This window comes from Plectropomus leopardus, chromosome 8 (assembly GCF_026936395.1).
Source record: "Plectropomus leopardus strain MGB_pleo_1.0 chromosome 8, ASM2693639v1, whole genome shotgun sequence".
NCBI classification, from domain to species: domain Eukaryota; kingdom Metazoa; phylum Chordata; class Actinopteri; order Perciformes; family Serranidae; genus Plectropomus; species Plectropomus leopardus.
The window spans coordinates 6,530,299-6,556,255 of record NC_142183.1 but is presented as its reverse complement, the minus strand read 5'-3'; the positions used below and the strand labels follow the sequence as shown (position 1 = coordinate 6,556,255).

The following is a 25,957-nucleotide window of genomic DNA, read 5'->3' as shown; positions in this document are numbered from 1 at the left end:
GACAACAGAAAACATGTTTGGGACGAATAGAAATGTGTCATCAGGGGACACACCGTCTAATTTCCATGATAATTGGACATTGTGACAGCGAGTGGTTAATGTTAGCTGTTGATGATGGCTGGAGCTAAAAGCTAATGTTGGTTACACTGATTTATAATATGATGCGTTCAAGCTCTATCCAGTAAAAATGAGTATTGTGCAAAGGTAATTTATAACGTTCTCATGCTTTGTTCAATGTACTCTTGTAAAATGTATTTTTATGGTTAGAAATATATACAGTTGTTTAAGGGAGGAATGAATTGATAGTAGATATTAGAGAGGGAATTATGATTTATTATACATAGCCTGTGAAGCAGTTATTTTTTGTTTTAAAAGATGTTTTTCATGTGAAAGAAGGTTGTATTCAAAGTTCTTTCATTAATTTGTATGGTTGAATTTGTGCTCATTCAAAAGTTAAAGGGCTGAATGACATTAAAGTGTTTGTTTTTTTAAATATCAAAATTTCTTTGTTTTCATGGTACAAAAGGTGAAATAAATAACAACAAAAACAAATAAAAAACAACATCAATTATCAATGAGACAAAATCAATATCAGTATCGACTATTGGCCAAATTAATACTTTAAACATCAGTATCGACCCAGAATTTCACAATTGGTGCAATGTTACAATAAACTATAAAAATGATGGATGTAACTACAGTGACGTCACCAATTTTTTTGTGAACTTCCCTTGAAGAATCAAGTTTGGCATTTCTGGTGTCGCCATTTTATTTTTCAAAGCCAGAAGGCACTTTATTTAGGCAAGAGGCTGGCTGTGGAGGAGAGAGGGGAGGGATCTGACTGAAGAGCAGAGGACACTTTCGGCAGACAGACTATAACTAAAAGCAGATCACCCTTAATTATTCACATCTTTAATCCTTAATAAACATAACCATTATTCAAAAATTCATGCCCCCCTACCGCTGCCATGAAGGGGGAAAATACGCGGATGTGTTCATTTCTGCTGTGAAATGAACACGCCGGTCTGTGGGATCGACTCGCTTCTGGAGCCAGCCTCAAGTGGCCATTAGAGGAACTGCAGTTTTTGGCAGTTGATGTAATGCCTTCATTTTTTTCAGTTGCTGCTTGATTCTTACTTGTTCTTAATGAAAACATAACCACAGCATAGAGAAATATCGAGGTTACTTAGTATCAGTGATAATTACTTTTATTGAAAACAGCTCCACCTCTGCTTGCCCAATCACTGAAATTTTACTTCAAACACTGTTTAATTGGCTCCAACCTCATACATATAATTCAACTAGTGAGAGTATTATTACCTCCAAAAGTGCTCTAATATTGTACAAAGCAGCCCAAGCTTCAGTGAATGAAAAATCAGGTCATAGCATCACTCGATGACTTTGATTCAATAGTGAATTGCACTCGAACTAACACCTGCAGCGTGGTCAATGCAGCCTTTGAGCTTTCAGTTTTTGCGCTCAAGTATACAATCAATGACAAGGATTTATTTTTTTACATTTCATATTGACTGTAGCAAGGTTTTCAGTATGAATGAAGCATTTCTTTCTTGTAAAATATTCATGTGTGAAACATTCCCTGCAAAGAGAGACGACCTCAAAAATCACAGGGACACACAATGGTACCTTAGTCTTTTTTCATACTTCCCTATCTAAAAATGTAATTTGCTTTTTTTTTGAGAAGAGACTTTTTTTTGTTCACGTCACACAGCTGCAAGGAAACTGGGTCATTTTAATCATCTGAATCTCATAAAGTAACCAGGCCAACAATCTACCAGGTACATGTAGGTCAGAGTCCATTGTGGCTCCCGTGTGGTTTCTGACCGCAGCTTTCCCTCGACTGTCACTCGTGATTAATCTGCTAATGTCCGCATGCAAATTCTCCAAATAGGCCTCCTCGGTGTTGACTGTACGACTAATGGGTGTCAGCGGAGACTGTTTTGCCGTGTCATGCATATGTATGAGCTTGTATATTTAGCAGCCAAGTTGCTTTTGATCACCGTGTGGAGAACGAGTGGGCTGAGATGAATGGCGGTCCAAAGCTGGGGCAAATTAGCAGCTGACCACCTGCCTTTCATACCGAGCAGCAATAACAGATGGGCCAAACAGACTGCAACTCACCGTCACCACAATGCAAATAGTCAAATGCTTGATGAAATGAAAACACTGTATAGTATGGAATACACTTGGGTGGGAAAAGAGTCATATGTAATATCTCAGGGTTACAGCAGTTCAAATGCTTTGCTCCCTCTAGAGAGGATTTTTAAACTGTGTCCAAATTGCATGTAAACATGTGAAAGGAAATACAGTTAAAAATGCCTTGGTGCATGTATGATGTTGATAGGCACTATTGTAACGCTATGAGACTATTCTTCCAAGAAGAACGACACCCTTACTTGTAAAAATGTCTAAAAATGCCACGTTTGTGTTTACCTGACAAGGAGCTCCAGGAGCCGTGTGAGTTATGACTTCTGTCTTTCAGGGGTAAAGGTGGAAGTAGCATGTTATTGTTTTAGAGGCTAAAAGCCCACATACAGAGGAGAGCAGGGAGGATGGAGGAGTCTGCAAGAGCATTCGACTTTGACACAAAAGATTCCCTGAATGTTACTAACTACTGATTCTAACAATCTTTTCCTAACCTTAAACTGGTTGTTTTTGTGTGTAAACCAAATTAAACCAGAACTGTAGTGGTAGTGACTAAAAACACAAAGTAATCATTGTTTTAGTCATAACTGTTTTGGAAGGCACTGGCAACAACATGATCTTGCTCCAAGGGGGCACAAAATCCCCCCAAAAAACATTTCGTCAAGGTTGCCACAGTCATTAAAAACCTGAAAAAGTCATGGAATTTCACAAACACATTTAGGCCTAGAAAAGTTGTTGAATTAGTGAGTATCATTGAAAGTTTTGGGAAAGTCGGTTCAGGCTGTTATGTGTGTAATGACATTGTCATCTTTAATAGATAAACTTCCATGTAATAAGATAACGGCAAATTTTTTTTCGTTGGCTGTCGACACAACTTAGCTCCCTCTTCGCACATCTACACGTTACATTTTATTAACCATCACATAAGTTTCCTAACTGTTTTTTCTCCAGTGCTTCATCTTTCCTGTCATGCATACCAGTTAGCTGAAATTATGTTTGACAATAAAATAAAATCTACAACAAGGCAATTCAAAATGCTTCGCTTCAAGACATAAAAGTCTTTAAGGAAAGACAATAGAAAAAGTCAAATTTAAATAGCATTTAAAGGAGTGAAATAAAAGAAAAGATAAAAAATAAGCTAAGATATAATAAAATTGATAAAATATGAGAATAAAAATGACAATGAGGGGCAGTATTAATAAAAGGCAGTGGCAAACACAAGAGTCCGAAGCCTGATTTGACAGAACTGAGAGTTGGAGCAGAGCTGCAGATTTCTGGGAACTTGTCCAGATATGTGATGCAAAGCTTTGGTATATGTGGAAGCAGGATGCACTGTTGGCTTTATCAGTGCAGCATTCATTTTATTCAGAATCATCAAGCTGTACTTTTATTGCCAGAATGTATTTTGTACAAGGAGATGTCAGAGTTTTTTTGTTGTGATAGTAATTTAGCAGCAAAGGTGATCCAGCACAAGGGAACAGAATAATTTTCAACCTGAATGCATCTACACATTCATTAACCTAAAATTAAAATTCGCCACATATTCCCCGTGCCTCTTTGCAAGTCTCCAAACACAAATAAGCTCGAGTGTTTCTGGGGACGCCGGGACACATCTGGTGCTGCTGTGTGCCCGCTCTGGTATTTAGCAGATTGTACCAATGAAGAAATCTTTCGATTAGAACTAGGAAATTGCTTCTGTCAAGACCACTCAAGGTGGTGAGATAGCTCTTGCTTGAATTGGATCTCAATTTGGAAAAAAAAAAGGAGTAATCTAATGTGGCATCTTGATAACGTGTATCATGGAATAGAAAGGAAAGACATGTCCTTGTGCAAGAAGACTTTGTATTTCTTTGTGCCGAGGGCAGGCATGCTCTTAAGGTGTTAAAAGCTTTTGAAGAAACCTTTTGTAGTTGTGCTCTTCTGGATCACAAAGCAAGATCACTACTAGATAATTCTGATTCGCAAAAATAAAATCAAAGCTCTTTCAGCTGCACCATTTTGGAACAAGAAAAAAAAAAACCCTCATTATCACAGCACAGCGGATGTAGCCTGCACAAGCTCCAATTAGGCTCTCTAAATGTTTAATAAGCACAATCAATGTGCAGAATGAAATCTGCCACATGGGGCTTCAAACTGAGCTGAAGGAACTGTAACTCACTCTGTGGGCTACCTTTACCTTACAGACTGAGAGACAGAGAAAAAAACCTTTTGTAAAGGACTCAGGCATTCCTTTGGTAACCATTTTAATGGCCAGTGCCTTCTGGTCAAGAGGTGGTTGCTGAATGGACTAATTCTGCAGGATTAGTCCTCTGTGGTGGTGATCCAGCCAGCCAAACAAATGTGACCTTACGGTGGAGAATCTGTGCATGCACAACTATACATTGACTCCATAGGAGGGGGCAGCTCAGTCAAGGGATTAGCGGGAATCAACCATTCAGGCATAGCCCTCCGTTTTCAGATTCTTTTTCTCCACTTTGAAAGACTTGTTTGACAAAAATTACATCACAGAAGGGGGGAGCTGGTGGCAACACAAGCGAAATACCAGCTAAATGAGAAAAAGAGGAAATTCAAGGTAAGGTAAGCCTATAGACAGGAGAGCTAAGCAAACTCATAACATCCACAGTTTGTGCTCCGGGGATGTGCTTTCAGTCTCCAGGGGCCTGAAAAGAGAGTGCTAGGAGGATAAAAGCACACAGAGGTGGACATGCAAGAGCTGGAATACACAAAACACAGGCTTCACATGTGTCAGGTGACCTTTTGTTCCCAACGGGGCTCAGTTCTGCAGGGCTGCACAGCCAAATAAACAGTAAATGTTCCAGAGGATGGCCTGGCCTGCGGGCTTAAGTAGCATCTGACAGACGATACTCAGGAAAGATAATGTAGCCGCGTTGTTTGCTGCTCTGCATCACTGACAAACACAACGTGATTCATCCTAGTCCAGGTCATATAAGTCTTAAGATTGGTATATTTCCTTGGAAAAATCCTCCAGCGAACAGGAAGTGGTGATTTTTGTGAGGCCTTGTACATTTCTTGACAGTAACTAAAACGCTAGCACTTTTTTTAGGTGCTGGAGCGGAAAAGATGAGGGTAGGGGGTGAATGATTGGAAGGAATGAAACAACATTGATTTTGACATCTCGGCCTGGTACATGAGTGCACATTGTATTTCCCTTCTGCAGGGCTCTGTACAGCTGAACAGTGCACACTGCGATTTCCCCAAACAGCGTGCATGCAGCAAAAAAAGTGTTTAAACGTAAACAAACCAATCAACCAATCAATAAACACAGCAAGCCCAGAGGTGCTGCTGAGCGACTAATAAACAGAACAACAATGACGGAGAAGGCACGAAGAGAAAAGAGCACCTCTGTCAGAATCTCAAACGTTATTAACAGAAGAGCCACAGGAAGACGTCACAGAGCTGCTCCGACTGTTTGATGGAAGTGCAGAGCAGAAACACTACAGCAAGACTCCAAAGATACGACGATGTCAAGAATGATTGCTTCAGTGGAAATATGATTTCACATCAGTGCTTTCACCCCAAGATTTCTTTACTCATCTGCATTTCTGAACAACTTAATTATACAGCAAAGTGCTAAAGCACTCAGTGCGTAAAAGCACAGAGGCATGCAAGTCTTAACTATGTTATTTCAACATTTAAATGCATCAAATACTGATTCTTGGTTAGTGCCCCTAAGCTTTACAATTTGATGCTATAGGAATCTCCAGCATCAGTTTTGGACCCCTCAGTTTTAGCTCATTACTGTTTCTTTTCAAAAATAAACCGAGTGTCACAGGAAATTTTTCAATACCAAAACTACTTTAGATTTAGGCAATAAAACTATTTGATGAGGTTTAGTGTTAAAATGGTGTGGATGTTTGGTATCACCTGGGACCCGAACAGTGGTCTCCTGGAAAAAAGTCCTGTGTTTGTTTGATCCATCCATCCACCCTGACGTCCTCCGTATTTGGATTTTCTTGCTCTTTATCCTGTGTCAGACGCTCTGACTGGAACACACTGCATGTGTGAGCATCACATGACAGCCAAACTGCAGTGTCTTGCACGCTCACGGTGTTCATGCTGGCAGTATTATTGCACGGTCCTGCAAATGTTTTACAATAAAATGCCTTGTGTCAAAAACTGAAGGGATTACGTCGACAGAGATGTTGTCAGGGTACTTTCACTTTGAAACCCCACTACAGGTTTGAATCCACCTACCCTGATTTTAAACCGGGGACCCTCTTGCTGTGAGGCTATCGTGCTAACCACCTCATCACTGAAAATGTGTAAGCAGAAGTGTTTGTAGCCTTTACTGACAGATTTAACCTTGAACAAAAGAAAAAGCCACAAAAGAAACACTACAACAACACATCATGGTCAAAAAGTTATTACGCAAAAACATAAAGTGCAATGTGTCTGTCCCTCTGGATCTGCACTTCATACTGTGTTATCATCAAATCTCAACTAATCACGATTGTAATAATGGCGTTCTTTTTTAGGGTTTGTGAGATCCACAGTTTGTCTGCATCTACAGTTCCAAGTAAAGCAATTATTTAATAAATCCACGTTCTTCAGATATTTTTGTGTCCACTCTGTATTAATTATTATCTGACCACATGGATGCATTTGATTTAGCATCAGTAACTTCAGTCTTCCTGTCTGCTTAACCCTTCTTATCCGCCCAACTTCTCCTGAACCACAGGGGCCGCTGACATTATCGGCTTTCTGACACGACTGCTAAAGATCACTGGGTTTCCTCTGAACCCCCAATCCTTAGGTTTAAGTCCTCCGACCATATTCTAATGCTTTCTCTATTAAAAAGCATTTATGACTGCGATGGCTGAAATGAACTTAACAAGTCTGTCATCGCTGCAGCTTTGTTAGCATCGGTTGAGCCAATCGAATGTGAAATCGCTTGCTGGGTGACGAAACCCCCGACGGTGAACTTTGAGGCTGAGGGATTTGGTCCGGGTGGACAGGTGGTTCCACTGGAGAGGCAGGAGCTCGGTACAGAGCCTTTGAAATCTCCTCAACTGGAAAATGCGGTCGCTTTTGAGACGACAAGAGGTCTACACTATAAACCAAGTCATTTAATCCAATGCAGGGTCTTAAAACCATACTCTCAGGTGAGCTAATGAATTCAGAAAGTGAAAAAAGTTGCCCCTAAAGACTAAGTAAAAAAAAAAATAATCCAAAATAGAAAATATACAGTATCAAATTATTTCCACAATTCCAACAAATGCCATCAGTTAATCCTTTTCAACCTGGACTGACATCAGTTTGTGCTGTGTTTAAATGCATTTTACAAGCTGTTTTAAAGCAAATGTATCTGTTTCTTTCAAAAACAAGTGGAAAAAGGCAGTGAGCTACTTGGCAAAAAATATTGCAAGAAACCAGTGAGAGGTCACAGGAATAAGCCCTGAAAGTTAGTGTTATGTATTTTTTGTTAGTTTTTTTGGGGGGCAAATTAAAAATTAAAAAAAAGAAAAAATGCCCATAAAACTATATTCATAACTATTATAAATATTTATTTAAATTTAAAAACAAATTTTATCACTTTTTTGGGGTCATTTTGTGTGTTTATTTACTTTTTTCATCATCTGTTTGGCTTATTTTCAAGTAATTTTCTTGAAATATTTATATATATATATATATGTATATATATATATATATATATATATATATATATATATATTACAAATCTCTGGCTATGTTTTGGGCCATGTCTTTTTAAGTCGCTCATATCCTTCTCCGTTTGTTTTAGCAAGAAATCAAACCAATGTGCTCAAGGGTTAAGAAACAGCCGTAAGATAAAAGTGAGTGAGTGAGTAAGTATAAAACATTGTGCAACACAACGAAATCAATTCCCTTGTTTCTGAATAAATCAGACAGTTCGAGGATATTTTTTCAATTAAATTAATGTCTTTTTAAGACAATGTCACCTTGAAATGGATTAAAATTCACTGAGGCAAATTAAATTGTCATAGGCCTGATGACTGTTTTTGACTCGAATAATATAATGATGAAACTAGTTGCAAAGTTTTGCAATTAACTCACATTTCGCTCTCAATCACTTTGGCTCTGTTTGGCCCTGCCAGTCGACCTTTGGAGCCTGTTTGCACCTGCTATTAACACGCAACTAGCGTGATCCGATCACAAGAGAACAGCGCTAAATACAAGTGTGAGGACCATGAAGATTGTGATCTGATCACTCAGTCCGGATGCTGAAGTGGACTGGGATGCATTTCACCACGTATCTTTTTTAATGTAAATACGAATGCATCCTGATACGTCCCTTACTACATGATCAATGCAGAATTTGTTGGTTGTTTTGGAGAGAGCGTGTTTGTGCAAAGATAACTGGATACAGTGTTGGAGACGAGACCCAACATTATTGTGAGAAATGCGTGGCTCTTTGGACCAAATGAATCATATCCTGATAGTAAAATAAATCATTTCACAGTGTTTTTTTGACATTCAAAAAATGTCTCCATTGATTTACAGACCCCTCAAAAACAATGTAACTTTATACTTTTAACTTTTTGTTTATATTGGTTGTATTGATTCATTTAAGGACATTCTCATGCTGTCTTGTTTCTGTTATGATGTAGAGTATTTCTGGTTTAAGCAGGGACATAACACAATGAGGGAATTTTTAGATATACCAGAAATGATGTGCATACATTTTAAAAAATGAATATATAAGAGCCAATGGAATAAAGCCACAGTGTCTTAGAGTGAACATTTTTAATACTGAAAATAAGTAAGTGACATAATAGCTTACTTTGCTGTCTTTGCATGTTGAGAGTTGCAGACCAAACCCAAACAAAAAAATGTATATTTGGCAGTTTTCCAAAAATTACTTTCTACGCCAACTGTCAGCGTTTAAGTCTCTGTAATATCTGCACAAAGGATACAAGGGATACAAGATATATATGCACAATGCACAATATATATCAGTCTAATAAATTAAATAACAAGCACAGAATCTGCCCACTCCAATAAGTAGGTGGTATGCACCTTTTCTTCTTTTAGTTTGCAATCTGCCAATAAACATAGCGAGAGGATAACAGGTGCAGCACGCTGGCTAGAGTGTCAGTTTTTTTCACATTTTCGGATATGAATGTCAGAGGTGCTCCATCAGACCCACTCACCAACCCAACGTCTGCAGTCATACTACAGTGTTTCTCCTCGCCACCTCTTGTTTTGGCCTTTATGGATATAATTCCAATCAATTTGCACTGGCACGCCCTATTTGAAATATGGTAGAATTTTTGTTTGCAATTTTTATTTCAACTAAAACCACAGAAAACAAGCAGTTTGGGAGCAAACGTTATATTTTACAAGAAAAACTGACTAAAATATGGGTAAACAGACATGTTTTATTTAATTTTATCTTTAAATCTGACTTTAAACACGGGGTTGCACCTGTTTCCCTTCTCTATCAATACAATATGTGAAAAATATTGATTTGAGCTGCCTGTATAAACCTCCCTCTGGCTGCTCCTTTGAGTGAACCATCCAGTTATCTGACGTTCACTCCTTTATGACAGCTGACAGGTGAGTGCAGAATACGTGGGGGCGAGATATCTTCCTGAGGAAATGCCAGAGAAACTGACCTCTAAGTTTCACTTGGATCAGTGAACACGGATATTATCTCCCCCACATGCACACACACGGACTTACTCACCGACAGTTCAGTGTTCACAGGTCCACACGCAGCACACTCACACATACACAGATCAATCACCTGGCCGGTGAGCACACAAATGATACCGCTGATGCTAATGAGGAAGGGGACACGCTCGTGAAGGCAGCTAACGATGCCAATCATGGAAATATCACACTGATAGCTGCTGTAACAAGCCATCATGTTGGTGAAGGAGTTGCGGATTAACTTGGGTCTGATGTGTTTTTTACAGCGAGCCAATGACGAGATGCAGCACAATAAAAACAGGATGTGGAAAATGTTGAGGTTTCTAAGGTTTACACCCTAATGTTTGTGTTGAGTAGCACTGAGTAGTAGTGGAGATTTTCCCATCTATTTTGCACTATATTTCCAAATAACGTCTATCAATATATTTTACCCAATTTATGCTGTCAAGCAAACATTGTGGCTGCAGAGTCAAATTTCGATTTTCTGAGCCAGCCTGCTTTAGTTTTCTAGACACATATGGGTGCAAATCCTAAACTGAACCCTAAAGCATGAATATCAACTAAGAGTCATAAAGTTTTGAATCTCATGTTGTGTTTTGCATCAAAGGAAAGATACATCCTTATACAAGAATAGAGTTAGGGCTCATTGATATTTCCTTTATGTACTAGTATACATCAGTTTATTCCAAACAATGTTACTGTAATTGCCAGTGTACTTCTTTATGGTGACACAGGTACATCCACTAGATTTTTCATTTTCCTCATTAAACAGAGAAATACAACAGTACACCTTTTGAATTTAACTTTCTCTCTCTCATGACTGATGAGACATTAATTAATCATAAAACACACCTCATTCAAACTCAACAGAAACAAAATAAAATTCATCCAAAGCATTTGCTAGTAAACTAAATAGTAAGTCCACTGTTCCAATGATAACCAGCTCCAGTATGGTTGAAATAAATTCCTTAATTCACCAAGTTAGATGTACAAAACATGCTGTTCCTGGCTGCCAGCTGTTTACAGTCCTGTAACTTATTCAGCCACTACCACAAGATGTCGCAGTGTTTTTCAGCTCAGCTGCCTGATGCACAAGTAGAGACCGGAGAATGAGCTCTGGTGGTGTGTGCTGTGCACTACATACAACAAGTTTAATAGGAGGAGGAGCAGCTGTATTTATGAGTGTATTGAAAAATATGTCTTCAGGATTTCTAGATACCTTGGTATACCACAATACCGTGATACTGCCGTAGTCTAGTAGACACGTAACTTTTAACAGAGAGCAATAAATATATTGTAACATGTGGACAGAGAATTCCTTACAAAATGTTCCAGATTTGTTCTGTTATGCCATTTTTCAAGTGACTTTGTCATCTCATATGGTCATGTCTTGCTTGAGCCACACTGTCCTCACAGTTATTGGTAGTACTGCTCAGTTTCACCCGTATTTATAAGCTTTCAAGAAAACATACAAAAAATACTAAAGACATGACAGCAGAGTCCTAAAAAGTCTTCTGCTGTTTGGACATTTTAGTTTTACTATAACACCACCACCGGTATCAGTAGATGAAGGTAGAAAACAACAGCTGCATCAATAGGATGTTTGCGTCAAAGGCTAAAACCTTTCGAAAGGTTGAACATCCAATTTTCTCAATATCCTATAAAAAAATTCTAAACTTTTTAATTTTCAGCTGCCACAGTATAACAACCTCCACTCTTCTGGTTTCCAGCTTTCACAAAGGTTTGTAACTGGGCTGCAGGGATTTGTTCCCATTCAGCCACAAAAGCATTAGTGAGGTCCAACACTGATGCTGGATGATAAGGCCTGGCTCACAGCTGACGCTCAGAGGTGTTGGATGGGGTTGAGGTCAGTGCTCTGTGCAGTCAAGTCCTGCCACAAAGTTGGAAGCACACTTCTGTCTAAAATATCACTGTTTACTGTAGCATGGAGTTCCCGTTACTGGGACTAAGAGGCCCAAACCATGTTAAAAACCCCAGGCCAACAGTAAATAAAAGGGACAGGGATCAATAACTGAGGGGAAAAATGTCTGGAAAACTATATTTATGATTGTCTTAATTTACAAATTTTAAATTATATTACAGACTTTTATTTATTTTTTCACTTTCTTGAGGTCATTTTCTTGTTTTTGTTTCTTTTTCTTTCTTTTTTTTTTTACTTTTCTTTCTTTTTTCATTGCTTATTTTTGGGTAATTTTCTTGGAACTTTTTATCAAGTTCTTGGTAATTTTTTGTCCATCACTTATTTAGTTGATTGTCATCTTCTTCCCTTATTTTTGAAAGAAATCAAGCTGATTCGCTGAGGTTTCAAAGGGTTACATAAACAGCAATTTAAGTGTGTGCAGAGCCAGCATATTTTCAAATCTAAGGGTTTATTTCTGCCAAACCAGAGTTCATGATTATTGGAAAAATAGAAAGCCAAACCGAGGTGCTTTTTGTGGGGTTTTGATGTTTTGATGTGAGTTTGTGATGTTTTTTGTTAGTTTTATTTTGTTTTCGTTAAGTTTGAATGAAGGGTGCTTTACGAATATCAAACTGCTGCTCATTGAATGGCGTTTGGTGGCTTTGGTGATGGTGATTTCTTGGCTGTTTCTGATCAAACAAACTTACTCTTTTACAAAAAAGTAAACCTTGTGGGGATCCTTTCCATAATGTCAGAAACTTAAAATAACAATCTGAGCCAATCTGGCAAAAACAAGCACTTTCAGCGGACGTAAACTGATGGTGCACACATGCCCTGTATGGCTCCATTACAGCATGAAGTTGCCCTCTTGCTCAATCCAGGACTTACATTTTTTTTTTTTTAAATATTGTACTTATTAGTTGTTCCCAAACACAGACATGAGAAAATAGGGTGCAAGTTGAAAGCAATATAGAATTTACCCCTTAAATTGTACTCTATCACATTAAAAAGACATTCATTTTTGCAGATAAATGGTAAAAAGCCTAATTCATGATAACAGCGAGTGTTTTATTATAAGTAAAACGACAAAGAGGGAAAGAAAAATATGAAAAATATACATTTACATGCGAGAAGAAAGGAAGAAAAATGCAAATTGGAAAAGAGTCAAACTTATTTGCATTGCTGGCTCTGGTTTCCAGCTCACTGGCAGCCTTAGATATCATTTACCATCCTCCAGCTGATTGCAAAGCTGGGATCTGGTTTCCTTTCTATATCTAAATATTAATAGTCTCCATTACACGAAAATTACTTTCATCTCCGACTCACATGGAGGGATTAGATTTTAATCAACGCATTAAATATGGCTTTCTATTCCTGCAGATGGGAGAGGATGGCAGGCAGTCAATTAGTATCATGCTCTGTTTGCAGTCTCACAGTGAAGCCTGATAAAGTCTTTGTTATCACAGAGGCTCTAAGAGCATAAACAAAAAGACAGAGTGAAATGTGGGAATGAGGCAACATAATAATGAGCTTCTGTCAAGGATCAATGCATCAATATAACTTTGAAAACAGCTTTAGAAGAGAGATATTTTTTGAATTAATGGACTTAAATTCTCAACCAAAAACTGCATTTATGCAGTGTTTATGTTTACCAACTAAGGCTCCGAAAGATTTAAACTGGTAGTGTATCTGAAGCTTAATTTTCAAATCATAGCTACTCCAAAATATAAATGCCCTCAAAATGATACGAAATTGGAGTCAATGTGTTGTACTTTTGACTTCCATAAATATAATCAAAATGGTATTTTGGCAAGAAAAGTCCACTGACTTAAAGGTCTGGTGAGTAGGATTTAGGGGGATATATTGGCAGAAATGGAACATTATAGCTTAAGTATGTTTTCTTTAGTGTATAATCACCTGAAAATAAGAACTACAGTGGTTTTCTTTACACAGAATGAGGCTTTTTTTTTTACCACAAAGGGAGCCGCTCCTCATCCCCAGAATCTGCTATGTTGCACCAACATGTTGCTACAGTAGCCCAGAAGGGACAAACCAAACACTGTTGGCTCTAGATGGGGTCATTGTGTTTTCGTGTTGGCCATCGTAGTTAGCAGCCCTTTCACAATGAACAGCATCTGCAAAACACTGATTTTATGCAAAACTGCTTTATCTGGTGTTTGTACTGTTTTCAGTCACAGGGTCCATTTGCTTAGAAGAGGAAGAGACGGAGAAAACCTTCTGAGTGTCAGTTTTTAAGTTATTAGAGAAAAAAGTGAGCACAGACTAGCAGGTGCTCCAAGGAGCCTCACTGCCTCAAACAGCAAATCACTGACAGATCCCAGGCTGTGATAATAATATATTTATTTAAAAAATCAACTTTGCATGTAGTGTATGGAAAATAATTCATTTTTGTATGTTTTTTTTTTTAAATCTAAAAAACACACGGCATCCTGACAAAAACCTGGCATTTAAAGGCTTAAAACTCAGAAAATGACAATAATAATGAATATTTTATATATAATAAGGACTGATGTTGTTTAAAAAAGTAAAAAATAATATTAATTTATAATATATATTGATTTTGAAAAGCGTATTTTGTGCACAGAGCAATATGAGTGTGTTAAATATTAAAGCAAGTCCTAATGGTTAAAACAACAATAGAGGGCATGTGATACATAAATAAATAAATAAATGGGTGAAATATAAACAGGCAATTATGAACCAAAATACAGCACAGTAAAAAACAAATCAACAACAAAATCAAATTGTGAGTAAAAGCTCTGCAGATTGAAAAACATAAAAATGCCAGGCATTTTTTATTTTCTTTTATCTATTGCTTTTTTTTTCTCTTTAATTATAGTTTTGATTGTATTTTAACGCATCTGAATTTGCTCAGCAAGATGGCATTGTTTGCGCACTATCTTGACTTTTTTTTCCATTTAAAATCTTGTTACATCATTACAAGTTCAATCAGGAGACTAAATTATTCAACAGATCAAAGATCCAACTCCTGAAAAACATCATATGTTAAATTCACGGCTGAAAACATACAGCTTGGGAGCATTACTGAGAACATTTCATGGTCTCTCAGCATTGAGTATTTCAAAGCCAGTTTCAAGAATAGTCAATGAAGTAGCAGGCTATTAGTCAGCCAGCATGAGCTGCTCAGCTAATCTGACCCTGACAGAACGTGTTCATTCACTGAGTCACAGTAAATCTCAGGTGAGATCAATAAAGCCTGATTAGCTTGATGACTTGATGACAGCAGGTTTGCTCTCTCTGTTGGTGAGTCCGACGGAGGTATTTTTACCACATCAAATTGATGTTAAGTCTGTTTGGTGCTCTGTGGCTCAACATGTGTCGGTTTGGCATTTTTAATTTCATGCTCTTGACACTTGCTGTTTCAGCAAAACACTTTTTTAGGGAGAGGTCAAGCTGTTACAAGCCGGTGCCAAGGAAACCTGGTTTTGGGGTGAGGTGAGTTGACTCTTTGGTTTCTGTGTTTTCTCCTTTTTATTATCTTTATCCAGCTTTCGATGAGGTTTGTTGGGGTTTAGAGGAATTAAAATGTACCAAAAAGCATCCTTTGTGTCTGAAGACTTTTTAGATCGGATTTAATAATTTCTTATATGAGATTCTGATGAGGATAAATCTGACTCATATGCTGCTGTAAACAGATTTTTAAAAGGTATCTGAATGATACACAACCCTATTCTCTTAAGGGTGTTTTGTGCCCTTAACTTTGCTCCAGAGACTCTGCCCTGAAAAACTCTAATAATTATTTGAACTAATTATTTTTCTGTAACAGATGGCTCAGGTTAAATTTAGCTTTTTCAGTAAATAGAGAAATCAGTGTGCCTGAGAAACTCAACTTTGCACAACTGATAATAGTCAATAAGAGCTGAGTTTACAGTTCTTGGCTTCATTCAGTGTCCAGTCTCTGCAGTTTTATGAAATCTGTCTCACATCTGACTTGATTTTATTCCCCTCTTTCAGTAGTGAGCTGTGGATAAATTTTAGCATTGGTTGCAACGTGCATACTTGACCAAATTCCTCAGTCTCTCCAGATTTGTGATGAGGCTTGTCAAAGCACAGTTTGCATACCTGGCTGTGTTTTTCTCTGCCTCACCATAATAACCTTCCTGAGGTGTACGGTGTGTGTTTCAGAGACCGACGGGGAGGCTGTGAACTGTCTGCCCTTAAAAGCTCACTGCTTGTAAAATGACAATCTTCTGTCTGTCTTAGAACTGCAGCTCGTCCTCATGAACTTCTAAACCTCGCTGAGCTGCCAAAGTCTTGGGACTGGAGGAACGTCAACGGCATCAACTACGCCTCTACGACTCGTAACCAGCACATCCCTCAGTACTGCGGCTCCTGCTGGGCTCATGGCAGCACCAGTGCAATGGCAGGTTAGTTTTTTACCACCGTTAAAGTTTGTGTTTGAGCCAAATTGGAAACATTTTCTGGGTAACCCTAAAGTTGAAACCTTAATTTAAACTTTAGCTTTGTTAAACACGCATATGGACATGTAACTGACTAAAGCTACTTTGCTCTCCGCGAGCCTGGATCAGAGCTTTTTGTTTAGACTTAAACCCAATTTTTTATAGACTTGCTTTTAAGTTTTATCTTAATTTGTTAATTATAGCTTTCTTTTTTAATCTGTCTTGATCATTAATATTGTCATTAATGTTTATTGCCTTATTTTCTGAAATTTTTCTAACATGTTTCTAATTCTATTCTCCTGTTTAATTCTTGCTCTGGTCTTTGTTCGGCATTATTGAGTGACTAAAATAATTTTTATCAACTCTGGGGTTGACTGCCTTTGATATGTTCGTCAAAGCACTTTTGTAAACCGTTTTTTTAAAGTAATAATTATTATATTTTTGCATTCAGTGAACAGACTGCAACATCTCTCAGGTGCTGACTTGTAGTTTGAGTTGGAGCTTGCCCATTTGGACGAAGCATCAGAAGGGGAAATCTGACTTTTCACAAGAATAGTATGCGGATTAAATCTCGTGACAAAATAACAGATGGGATCTTCAGTGATATCAAATCAACTTGAGCTGAGTTTATCCAAAACAAATACTGCATGTGTGGGGAAATATTTTCTCTTCTCTGCTCATCTAGATCGCATCAACATCCGGAGGAAAGGAGTGTGGCCATCTGCTTATCTGTCCGTCCAACACGTGGTGGACTGCTCTGACTCGGGCACCTGTCACGGAGGCGACCACCGAGGAGTGTGGGAGTATGCCCACAAACATGGCATCCCTGATGAGACCTGCAACAACTACCAGGCAATTGACCAAAGTAAGAATTTAGAAGTGCGCTCAGTATTTTATTCAGTGTTAATGCACAGCCTTTTTTTTTTTTTTTTAAGATTTTCCTTTTTTCTCCCCTCAGAATGCAAACCATTCAATGCATGTGGGACTTGCATGACTTTCGGGCAGTGCTTCTCTGTGCAGAATTACACTCTATGGAAAGTAGGGGACTATGGAGCTATTAGTGGACGGGAAGACATGATGGCAGAAATCTACACTGGAGGACCAATCAGGTGGAAATTTGTTCTTTTAATAGTCTTTGCAGATTGTTGCATTAATGCTGCATTTTAAATGTTCTTAGCTTTCAAAATTTCCCTACAGTATTGAGTTTAAGGATGCTTAATATCTTTAAATTATCTACCTGTAAAAGCCATAAATGCCATAGTTTCTTCTCTCCTAAAATCATAAATTGAATCCCACTTCCCTCAGCTGTGGAATCATGGCCACAGAGAAACTCGACGCGTACACCGGGGGGCCGTACTGGGAGTACGTCGAGTCACCGTCCATCAACCACATTGTGACAGTAGCAGGCTGGGTGGTAGAAAACGGCACTGAATACTGGATAGTCCGCAACTCCTGGGGAGAACCATGGGTGAGTCATCATCGTAATAGCTTGAGATTTTGTGTGGTTCAGTAGCTTTTAACTTGGCATTTAAAAATTGGATGCTGGAATGAAACGCAGTGGCCGCACTTGCTTTAATATCAGTGACCTTGAGATTTTTCTCCCTGTAGGGTGAGAAAGGCTGGTTTAAGATTGTGACAAGTGCCTACAAAGGAGGAAGCGGGAGCAAGTACAATCTGGCTTTGGAGGAAGACTGCATGTATGGTGATGTGATTGTACCCTCAACCTACCTATAGAAATCAAGTACTGTGTGTAATTATATTTGACCCAATTTATAAATCGACCATAATTTAGATGCACAGTACACTGACTGTTTTACATAAGAGTTCACAACTAAGACGTCAGTGCTCACTCGGCTCAAAGACTTTGTCTGTTGGCCCAATTTGCACCCACTCAATTCAACTAGAATTGGTCAATTTTTCAAGCCAGTGAAATAAAATAACTGTAAACTCTTTAAAGTGACTTTGTGCTGTTTGACTCTGAAGGGGCAAGATCCATCGCTACAACGGCATGCTGCATATAATGCTCATACGGACACTATTGGGAGTTTTTCTTCATGACTTTGAGGGGTACTCAAGCAGTGAAGTATTGCACTTTTACAATTGAGGTACAAAAGAGTTAATTCAAAATCAAAAGCAGCTGAGACAACTCTAATATGAGTCAATATTCCATTATGCATCTTTCATTTTTCAACCACCACATTCAGTTAATGCTGGTTTTGGGGGTTCTTTGAGATGAGATGACCTTGGTGACATCATCACGGTTATTTCATTCAGCCTTGGTAAAACTTCCAAAACCATAACAATTCACAAGCTAACTACTGCTGCTCATGACGAAACTAAAATGCATGTGCAACATCAGAGCGGGGCTGGATATAAAATGAGTACTCGTATTGTTTTTCATTAGCCACATAAACAGTTTTCTTTATCAAAAGGACAGTGGGCAACAAATTGATCATTTACAAGAAATGAAAACATGGTTGCACCAGATTTAGCGAGACATCTAGGCTGACCCAATGCATGCAATCACCACACAAAAGCAGTTGCCCCACACAAAGGACAGTGGGCAGATACTGGACAGCATAAAATATGGTATACAGGTGAGCAATGCCGATTTCTTGCACGATAGGAAAAACTACAAACTGCACAATAAATCCACTATGAAATCCACTGGATTTAAAAGCTTGGGAGTATTCTTTTTTGTAATAAGGGCAAAAACTTTAATATTTTGTGTATGTAAATGATGACAACATGAGCATTCATATTCCACCATTATTCTGAATGACAATGTTATTTGATACAGGTTACGTAAACAGCATATTACATTTGGATTTTCCAAACTGGTACTTTATCCAACTGTAGCATTTTCCCAAGAAGTGTGGGATATGTTATTTGGGTTTTAGTAGCATTTTTATTCTTGTACACAAACCAGCTAGCCAACTAGCCATTACTGTAGGCTGATGTATAGATGCATACGCAAAAGAACGAAAGTCCACCTTTCCATATTCTTAGGTAATTAAAGACATGTTAAAGCACACTGATCAGCGTATGCACAGCAGCATGTAAATGGGAATATTAGTGGAATATTTTCATAAGCCATATAAACAGCTTCAGCTGTGTGTGTGTGTGTGGGGGTGGGGGATACAGTACTCGTACTGGTAAAATGATACCAATAACTATAGAGTACTTAATTTGATACCTTTTATTATACATTATTTGATGATCCACATGTTAAAAGAAGCATTTCGTAGCATAAAGTGCCACCACACACCAAAGACGTGCAGAATTAGAATTTGGAAAATAACAAACTCCAACAATAAACTAAATGCCTTTGGCAAATGTTTTTTCAAAACTGGAACTTTGAACATCATAAAGTTCCCAGCAACGTTTTCTTTTATAAAGTCAAGTGAAAATTTATAGAAAATAATGAATAAACAAAAGAGCTCTGATGCTTTACGAAGTAAAAGTTCTGTCCATGCTGACACTTTCTTTGCGCTTTTTAATTAATTTTAACGGTGGTCATTAAAATAAAATACCGATACAGATAATGTGCAAAATGCCAAATATTGGCCCCAATTAACGGCCGGGGTGATAATCTGTTGACCCCCAGTTATTTCAATAACTTAATTCAAGTGAAAAATAGGCAGAGTGCCCCCAAAAAGGCAGAACCAAGGGGGTTCATTTTGGAAGAAGACTGAAATGGAATTAAAGGAGGTCACTCACAATGTTTGTAGCAAATGGGATGTTCATTTGAAGTTCAGGTTGTGTGTGTGAGGCTCGTGACTGACTACATTTTGGGGTGAACTATTCCTTAGGGCTTGCTACACCTGAGACCACGTGTCCCACAAACCTGCATTTTGAAGCTGCTGCCCTATACTCAGTGAAAGGCACTCAGCTCCAAGTATTTGTTAAAAAGTTGTGAAATTAACTTCAGATCTCCCGGGGAAACTTGCACAAATCTGCTCCAGAGGTACTTCTGCATGCAGATTGATACAACAAGGTCAAGTTGTACTGGGTGTAAATACAAAATTGGCAAGGCTTTAGAGCTCCACAGTGACAGCCATTGTTTCCAGAGACTGTTTTGAATGACACACAACAGCTCTCCTGTCATTACCGTCAGACTTCAGGTCGCAGGACGACTAAACAGAGCCGGTCTCTTTCAAAAGCCGGATGACATTTGTTTGTTCTACATCTCTGAGCTTGATAAACAGAGCCAACCTCCCTTATTGACTGACATGCTTTATTAGTTTCAATTCTGTCATGCTTCTGGAGTAACATTCACTTTAATCAGCAGTTATCTACAGTGGCACACACAACGCCACAATGACATCCTCTGAGTTTATGTGCAATTACAAAGAGCCCATTTTCTTGCTGTTCAGCTGGGGAACAAAAGAAAACGCAGCACTTAGATATTTGGTTCAGGGGGACACAACAATAATAAAAATGCATAAACACAAGCTGCTGTGCTTCTCTGCTGATATGGAAATGCTTCCCATTAACTGCAGTTTCCATTCAGCATCTCTGGGGAGAACAAAGGATAATCAAACCGTATGCGGCGCTGTTAACTTGGAGCCTCCAAAACCAAGGCGAAACCTTAAGCCTATAAAGCTGTGGCGTGTCCAAGTAGAGGCCCACTGTGAAAACAAATATTGAACATAATTTGGTTGCTCGATATTACACGATGGAGCCCCCACCCTCAAGCAATCTTTCACGTGAAATCAAATTTGCGTTCTGATTAAATTTCCTGCATGTTTTCTCATTTGCATAATCACAAACAGAGCTTCTAATGGCTGTGAATGAAAACACATGGTAATCTTGGGGCTCGAAAAGAAAGAGCCGTCGTTCTGGTGCGACAAAAAAAAAAAAAATGTATATGAAAAATGCAGGTTGGAAATGCACATGAGCCATTTTCATACTGAGTGATTCAGCATTCATCTTCATTATGGCAATCAATATGGCAAAATGGATTTTTCAGCAAATTCCTGCAAACCCATTATGTATTGTTTCGTGATCAATATGTCGCTCTGTAAACACGGAGATGGAGGGGGTGGTTGTTGTATGAAAAGAGTATTACTGAGGCCTTTTGGTGCTGCTGAGGTTTGGATTATCAGCTTAAATGGAGTTGGAGGGAATATCCACTTCTAAAGTATCTTTGAGCAAGGCATTGTAATGATTTATCCCTGGCAGCTGCCTCTAGCAGCAGTGTAGGAATATGCAGAAAGCTTCCCTGTGTGTGCGCTTTGTGTAATCCCTCCCAATGCATTCGCTTCTCCAAGGCCGCTGCTGAAACCTGCCTCATGAAATAAGCAACAGAGAATGAAGGATAACCAGACAGCCACAGAAACACATTCTAGTATTTCACATAAAAATGTGTTTTCTGACTTAGCCTAAGAGGTTACAGACACCACATCTGCTGTTAATGATTCAAAACATGCCCAAATGATGCATTTAAATTATTAGCAGCAGAATAAGCAGATGCAATAAGTGTGAAAAAAAGGATCAGATTTTTTCATGCATGGCACATCAATCATTCATTTATCGTGTAAAATATGAATCGAGCCAAGTCTGCTCCCTGAATGCGACCCATCTCTGCCAAAAACACAAGGATCACAGCACAGAATGTGTTGATTGTAATCATAATGCATGAAGCAGATTAGCTCCACAGGATGGTATAAATCACACATTATCATACCCCTAACTTCAGCAAAAGGCACGTCTGAGCCGATTTGCATTGCATAATACATCTTGAGCACAAAAATTGTAAATGAAAGTCTCATACTGCTAATGAGCCCACGCAGGAAATATGATCTGGTCATTAAGAACAAAGTGTCTTCCTCAGCCAGCCACCACTTTTCCTGATGATCTGTGTTTTTCCCCCCGTCAAGCAAAAAAAACACTTACACAACAATCACTTAGTCAGTGTGATTCTTAAATCGATTTACAGGCCATAGCCGCCCTGCTGATGTTATGCATCATTCCACTGCTAATCTCACTTCCTTGTCCAATATACTCATGCAACCTCGAGGCGGCCGCAGAATTAGCTTTAGTTAATGGATGAGTATTAATCCCTCTTAGTCACAACAAAATTAAGAAATAATACGGACATGAATATTTCAGTTGCACTGCAGCAACACAGGAATCTGCTCACACAATCTGCCCCGGCTTGCAAAAAAAGAATTGGCGATTACATAAATTATTAATGCTTCATCATAAAATTCATATTTTGCAGCCAGGCTGAATGGGGCGCTCCGGAGTGAAAATCCAATGAGCGAGTCAATACTATTTCAAACTAACTTGCTGAACACACAGAACAGAGAGAAATGGCCTCTAAAAACATCGGAGCTCATTGAACCGTGCTTTTCTTCTGCTTTTATCACTCTTGTCTCCGAAGGTAGCGCATTCTTATTAGATCCCTTAAAAATAGATGTGAACCTTGCGAGTCAGTGAGTTCTTGCAAGCCTCCCCCTGGAAGTTTTAATTAGAACACCAGTCACTCGTGTTATCATTGTTTCAAGAGGGCCGCTTCCACATTCCTGAGCTGCCCACTTCATCACAGGATCAGAGGCCCGCAGTGAGCCCACTGTTTACGACGCCTGCCTCGTATTCCCTGCGGAGAATTAAAACCTGGATCACTTCCATCGCTGATGGAGAGCCAATGTGCTCCAATTTGATTGACAGGATTATTATAGACAGTATGGATTTATAGACTCCTAACAGGTTCTTCATAATGAAAACAAATGGTGCAAGAGCAGCAGATGAGCTTTCCATGTAGGGGCGTCGAAATTAATCATTTCTAGGATGCATCGCGATGCAGATTTGGATGATTCTGCATCGATGCAGTGATAGCACATAACGCATTATAGCCACGTAACAATAAAGCTCTACAGTTCAAAACAACCCTCTGGTAGCAACTACGGTTGGGTAATACAGGCTGAAATCTGTATTGCAATATTTTAGGATATATCTCCATACACGATATATACCTTGATATTTTTAAATCTCCTCAAAAGCACTTCATTAATGCTAAAATTGGGAGACAGAATCAAACAGTATTACATTTTATTAACCAAATTCCCTCTTTGATGTGACAATATTGTAGGAATGACTATTGGTACTGTGAGAAAAATATTAACACAATTCCATTTTTGATCAATAATCATCAGTAATGTAGATATAAGTGAGTAAAGGCAAGCATTAAAACAAGTAGAACTGGCTGATAAGCTGAGAAAAGTACATCGCTTTCCTGTAATGCAACTTTTAAAATAAGGAAAAAACACTGCTATTCCACACCACAATATAACTATAGCCAATATCTAAGACGATATATAGTCTTATATTTCCATACCCTCTAATATCTTTGTATTATAACAGCCCTAGAAGCAATCATTAATTTAATGTTAAAATATTTATGTTGACATTAAAATATTGTGTTTAGACTCAAGTCATGTTTGTGATATTTGCCACACTGAGGACATTCAACGATCTATCTTGGAGCAGAAGATTGTTGCTAGAGGCGGCAGCTAAACTGCAGAAGCGTTAGTTTTGTTTTTTGGAAATGGAACATCTCAATTTGACATGATAATAGTAGAATCTTATTTGAATTGTGAGACCAGTGAAGATGCTCAGGCCTCTCTAGGCACAGCCCTATATAACAAGGACAGAGAGAAGAGGAGCTCTGACAGCCTTTTGGGTGCTGAAAAATATCCGGTTCCAGCCATATCGGAGATCTATGGCACATAGAATAACCCTCACAGTCCTCCGTGATGCTGCTGGTGTTTCAGACTGATTTCATGCTTTAAACAACAACTCAGTGCCTCCAAGTAAAGCCACAGCTCAAGGCACCACGGTCCATTTTGTCAAAGTAACCTACAGCAGGATATCTCTTTACAGACTTGTAACCCAACAGATGTGTTCAGTTACAGTGAGAAAAGCTCTCTTAAGACGGGGCTCTCAAACAGGAAACATGATCACAGCCAGGATTTCATTAATCACATTTTTAGGGGAACAACCCAACTGCCAAATATGACTCAGTTTTCCAAAGATTCCTACCAAAAAAAGATCAAATAAAAGTTGAACTAAATAAGTGTGATTGAGACACAATTACAGGATAAGCAGCGCGAGTCCACAATGACACCTCCACACTATTGATTATGTTTTAGAACCGTTTTATCGGATGCTGTCACTTACATTAACACTTGATTGAATGAGTCATCGGATGTTTGGTTTGGTGTATGATCTTCCTTTATAATCTTGTTTACTTTTTGTCTGTTTAGTTTTTTGTCATATTTCGTATAATTTAATGATTCCCTTTCTTTTGTTTCTTAATGTTTTATCCAATTGTGTTTATACTGTGTTATATTCTTTGTGGAGCCCCTTGAAAATGAGATAGTACATCTCAAGGGATTATTCCTTTGAAAAAAATTCCAATCACCCCCTACTTGTTTTGGGATATATAACGTAAGTGTTTTAATTTATTATTTTGCTTTATCTTGTGTAATTGTAGCTGGCAGATTTAGATAGAATACATAAAAAATAAGCAAAATCTGGATTAAAGGTCCAGTGTTTAGGATTTATGAGAATAAATTGGCAGAAATGAAATATAATACAATAAGGAAGTTTTCTTTAGCAAATAATCACCTGAAAATAAGAATTGTACTTCGTCACCTTAGAATGAGACGTTTATATCTACACAGGGAATCGTTGAACTTTCATGTTTCTACAGTAGCCCAGAATGGACAAACTCATCATTGACCATTTAGTAAAACAACAACAACAACAAAAAAAAACAAAACAACAACTCTCCTGAACAATGAATACTGAAGGAGATCCGTCAGGATAAATTTCAGCTGACTGCAATCTGCAGTCTCACCACTAGATGGCATTTATATCTCCATAGAGATATGGAGATTATGTTCACTGCCATGTTTTTACAGTAGCCCAGAGTAGACAAACCAAACACTGGCTCCAGACAGGACTATTTATGTTTTCACATTGGCCACTGTCGTTAGAAACCCATTTGCAACAAACACCAGCAGAAAAAAACACTGATTTGTAACTGAAACTGCTTTATTTATTGTATTTACTGGTTTAAACCGCCTGGTCTGTTTGTTTTGGAGAGGAAGAGACCTCAATGGATAATTCAACCCTCAGCAAAAACTCCTGAGTGATAAACACTGAAGGAATTCACAAAATCTTACACACTGGATCTTTACATTTTCAATTATACAGTTTTTATAATGTGTTAAAAACATGTTCATGTTCACTATCCGTCAAACTAATTTAATTGCTATGGCACTGGTAAGGAGGTTTTTTTGGGTACTAAGGTTGCTTCATTATTTTCTATTCTTTTTTTGCATATATATTCAATGAAAATTTGTAATGTTTAGCACTTAAAACTTGATAAAACATGGGGGAAAATACATGCAAAAACAAACAATTACTCAGACTCACTTTAAAGGGTAAGTTCACCCAAATTACAAAGATTTTCAGTGTACTACGAAACTACCTCCTTCCAATGAAACAGTCTCTGATCCTGTGTCCTGCAGATTAACTAAATTAATGGGCCTGCAGCTGCATACATTTCACATTTCTGTTAGTCCCACAAATACAATTCTGGCTAGAAACCACTAGGGGTGAGTGAAGAGATGTGTTTTGTAATTTGCATGATCTACCCATTTAAACGCACTGAATGACCCTGCACATCTTCTGTTGTTTTGTTATGCAGCTTCACATTGTAGTTGTACAGATTCCCCATTAGACCTTCTCCCAGATGTACACTGTA

At 38.3% G+C, this 25,957-nt stretch overlaps 1 protein-coding gene and 1 long non-coding RNA gene across 2 annotated transcripts in view; one reads left to right on the top strand and one right to left on the bottom strand.

The window, feature by feature from the left end:
- LOC148188838 (uncharacterized) overlaps window positions 1–25,957 on the bottom strand; it is a 148,655-nt gene that overhangs the window by 101,202 nt on the left and 21,496 nt on the right. The window lies entirely within an intron of this gene.
- On the top strand, window positions 15,008–18,135 carry LOC121948083 (cathepsin Z-like). Its single transcript, XM_042493347.2, has 6 exons — window positions 15,008–15,214; window positions 15,983–16,146; window positions 16,865–17,044; window positions 17,138–17,288; window positions 17,485–17,647; window positions 17,788–18,135. The coding sequence occupies exons 1-6, from the start codon at window positions 15,060–15,062 to the stop codon at window positions 17,911–17,913; spliced, it is 939 nt and encodes a 312-aa protein (XP_042349281.1). The 5' UTR covers window positions 15,008–15,059; the 3' UTR covers window positions 17,914–18,135.

What these genes read in the sequence shown, in the direction of transcription:
- LOC121948083 (XM_042493347.2), top strand. Translation starts at nt 15,060, where the DNA reads ATGTTAAGTCTGTTTGGTGCTCTGTGGCTCAACATGTGTCGGTTTGGC. An exon ending in CAGCACCAGTGCAATGGCAG is followed by an intron (nt 16,147 to 16,864) that starts GTTAGTTTTTTA and finishes CTGCTCATCTAG; the next exon opens with ATCGCATCAACATCCGGAGG. An exon ending in TACACTGGAGGACCAATCAG is followed by an intron (nt 17,289 to 17,484) that starts GTGGAAATTTGT and finishes CACTTCCCTCAG; the next exon opens with CTGTGGAATCATGGCCACAG.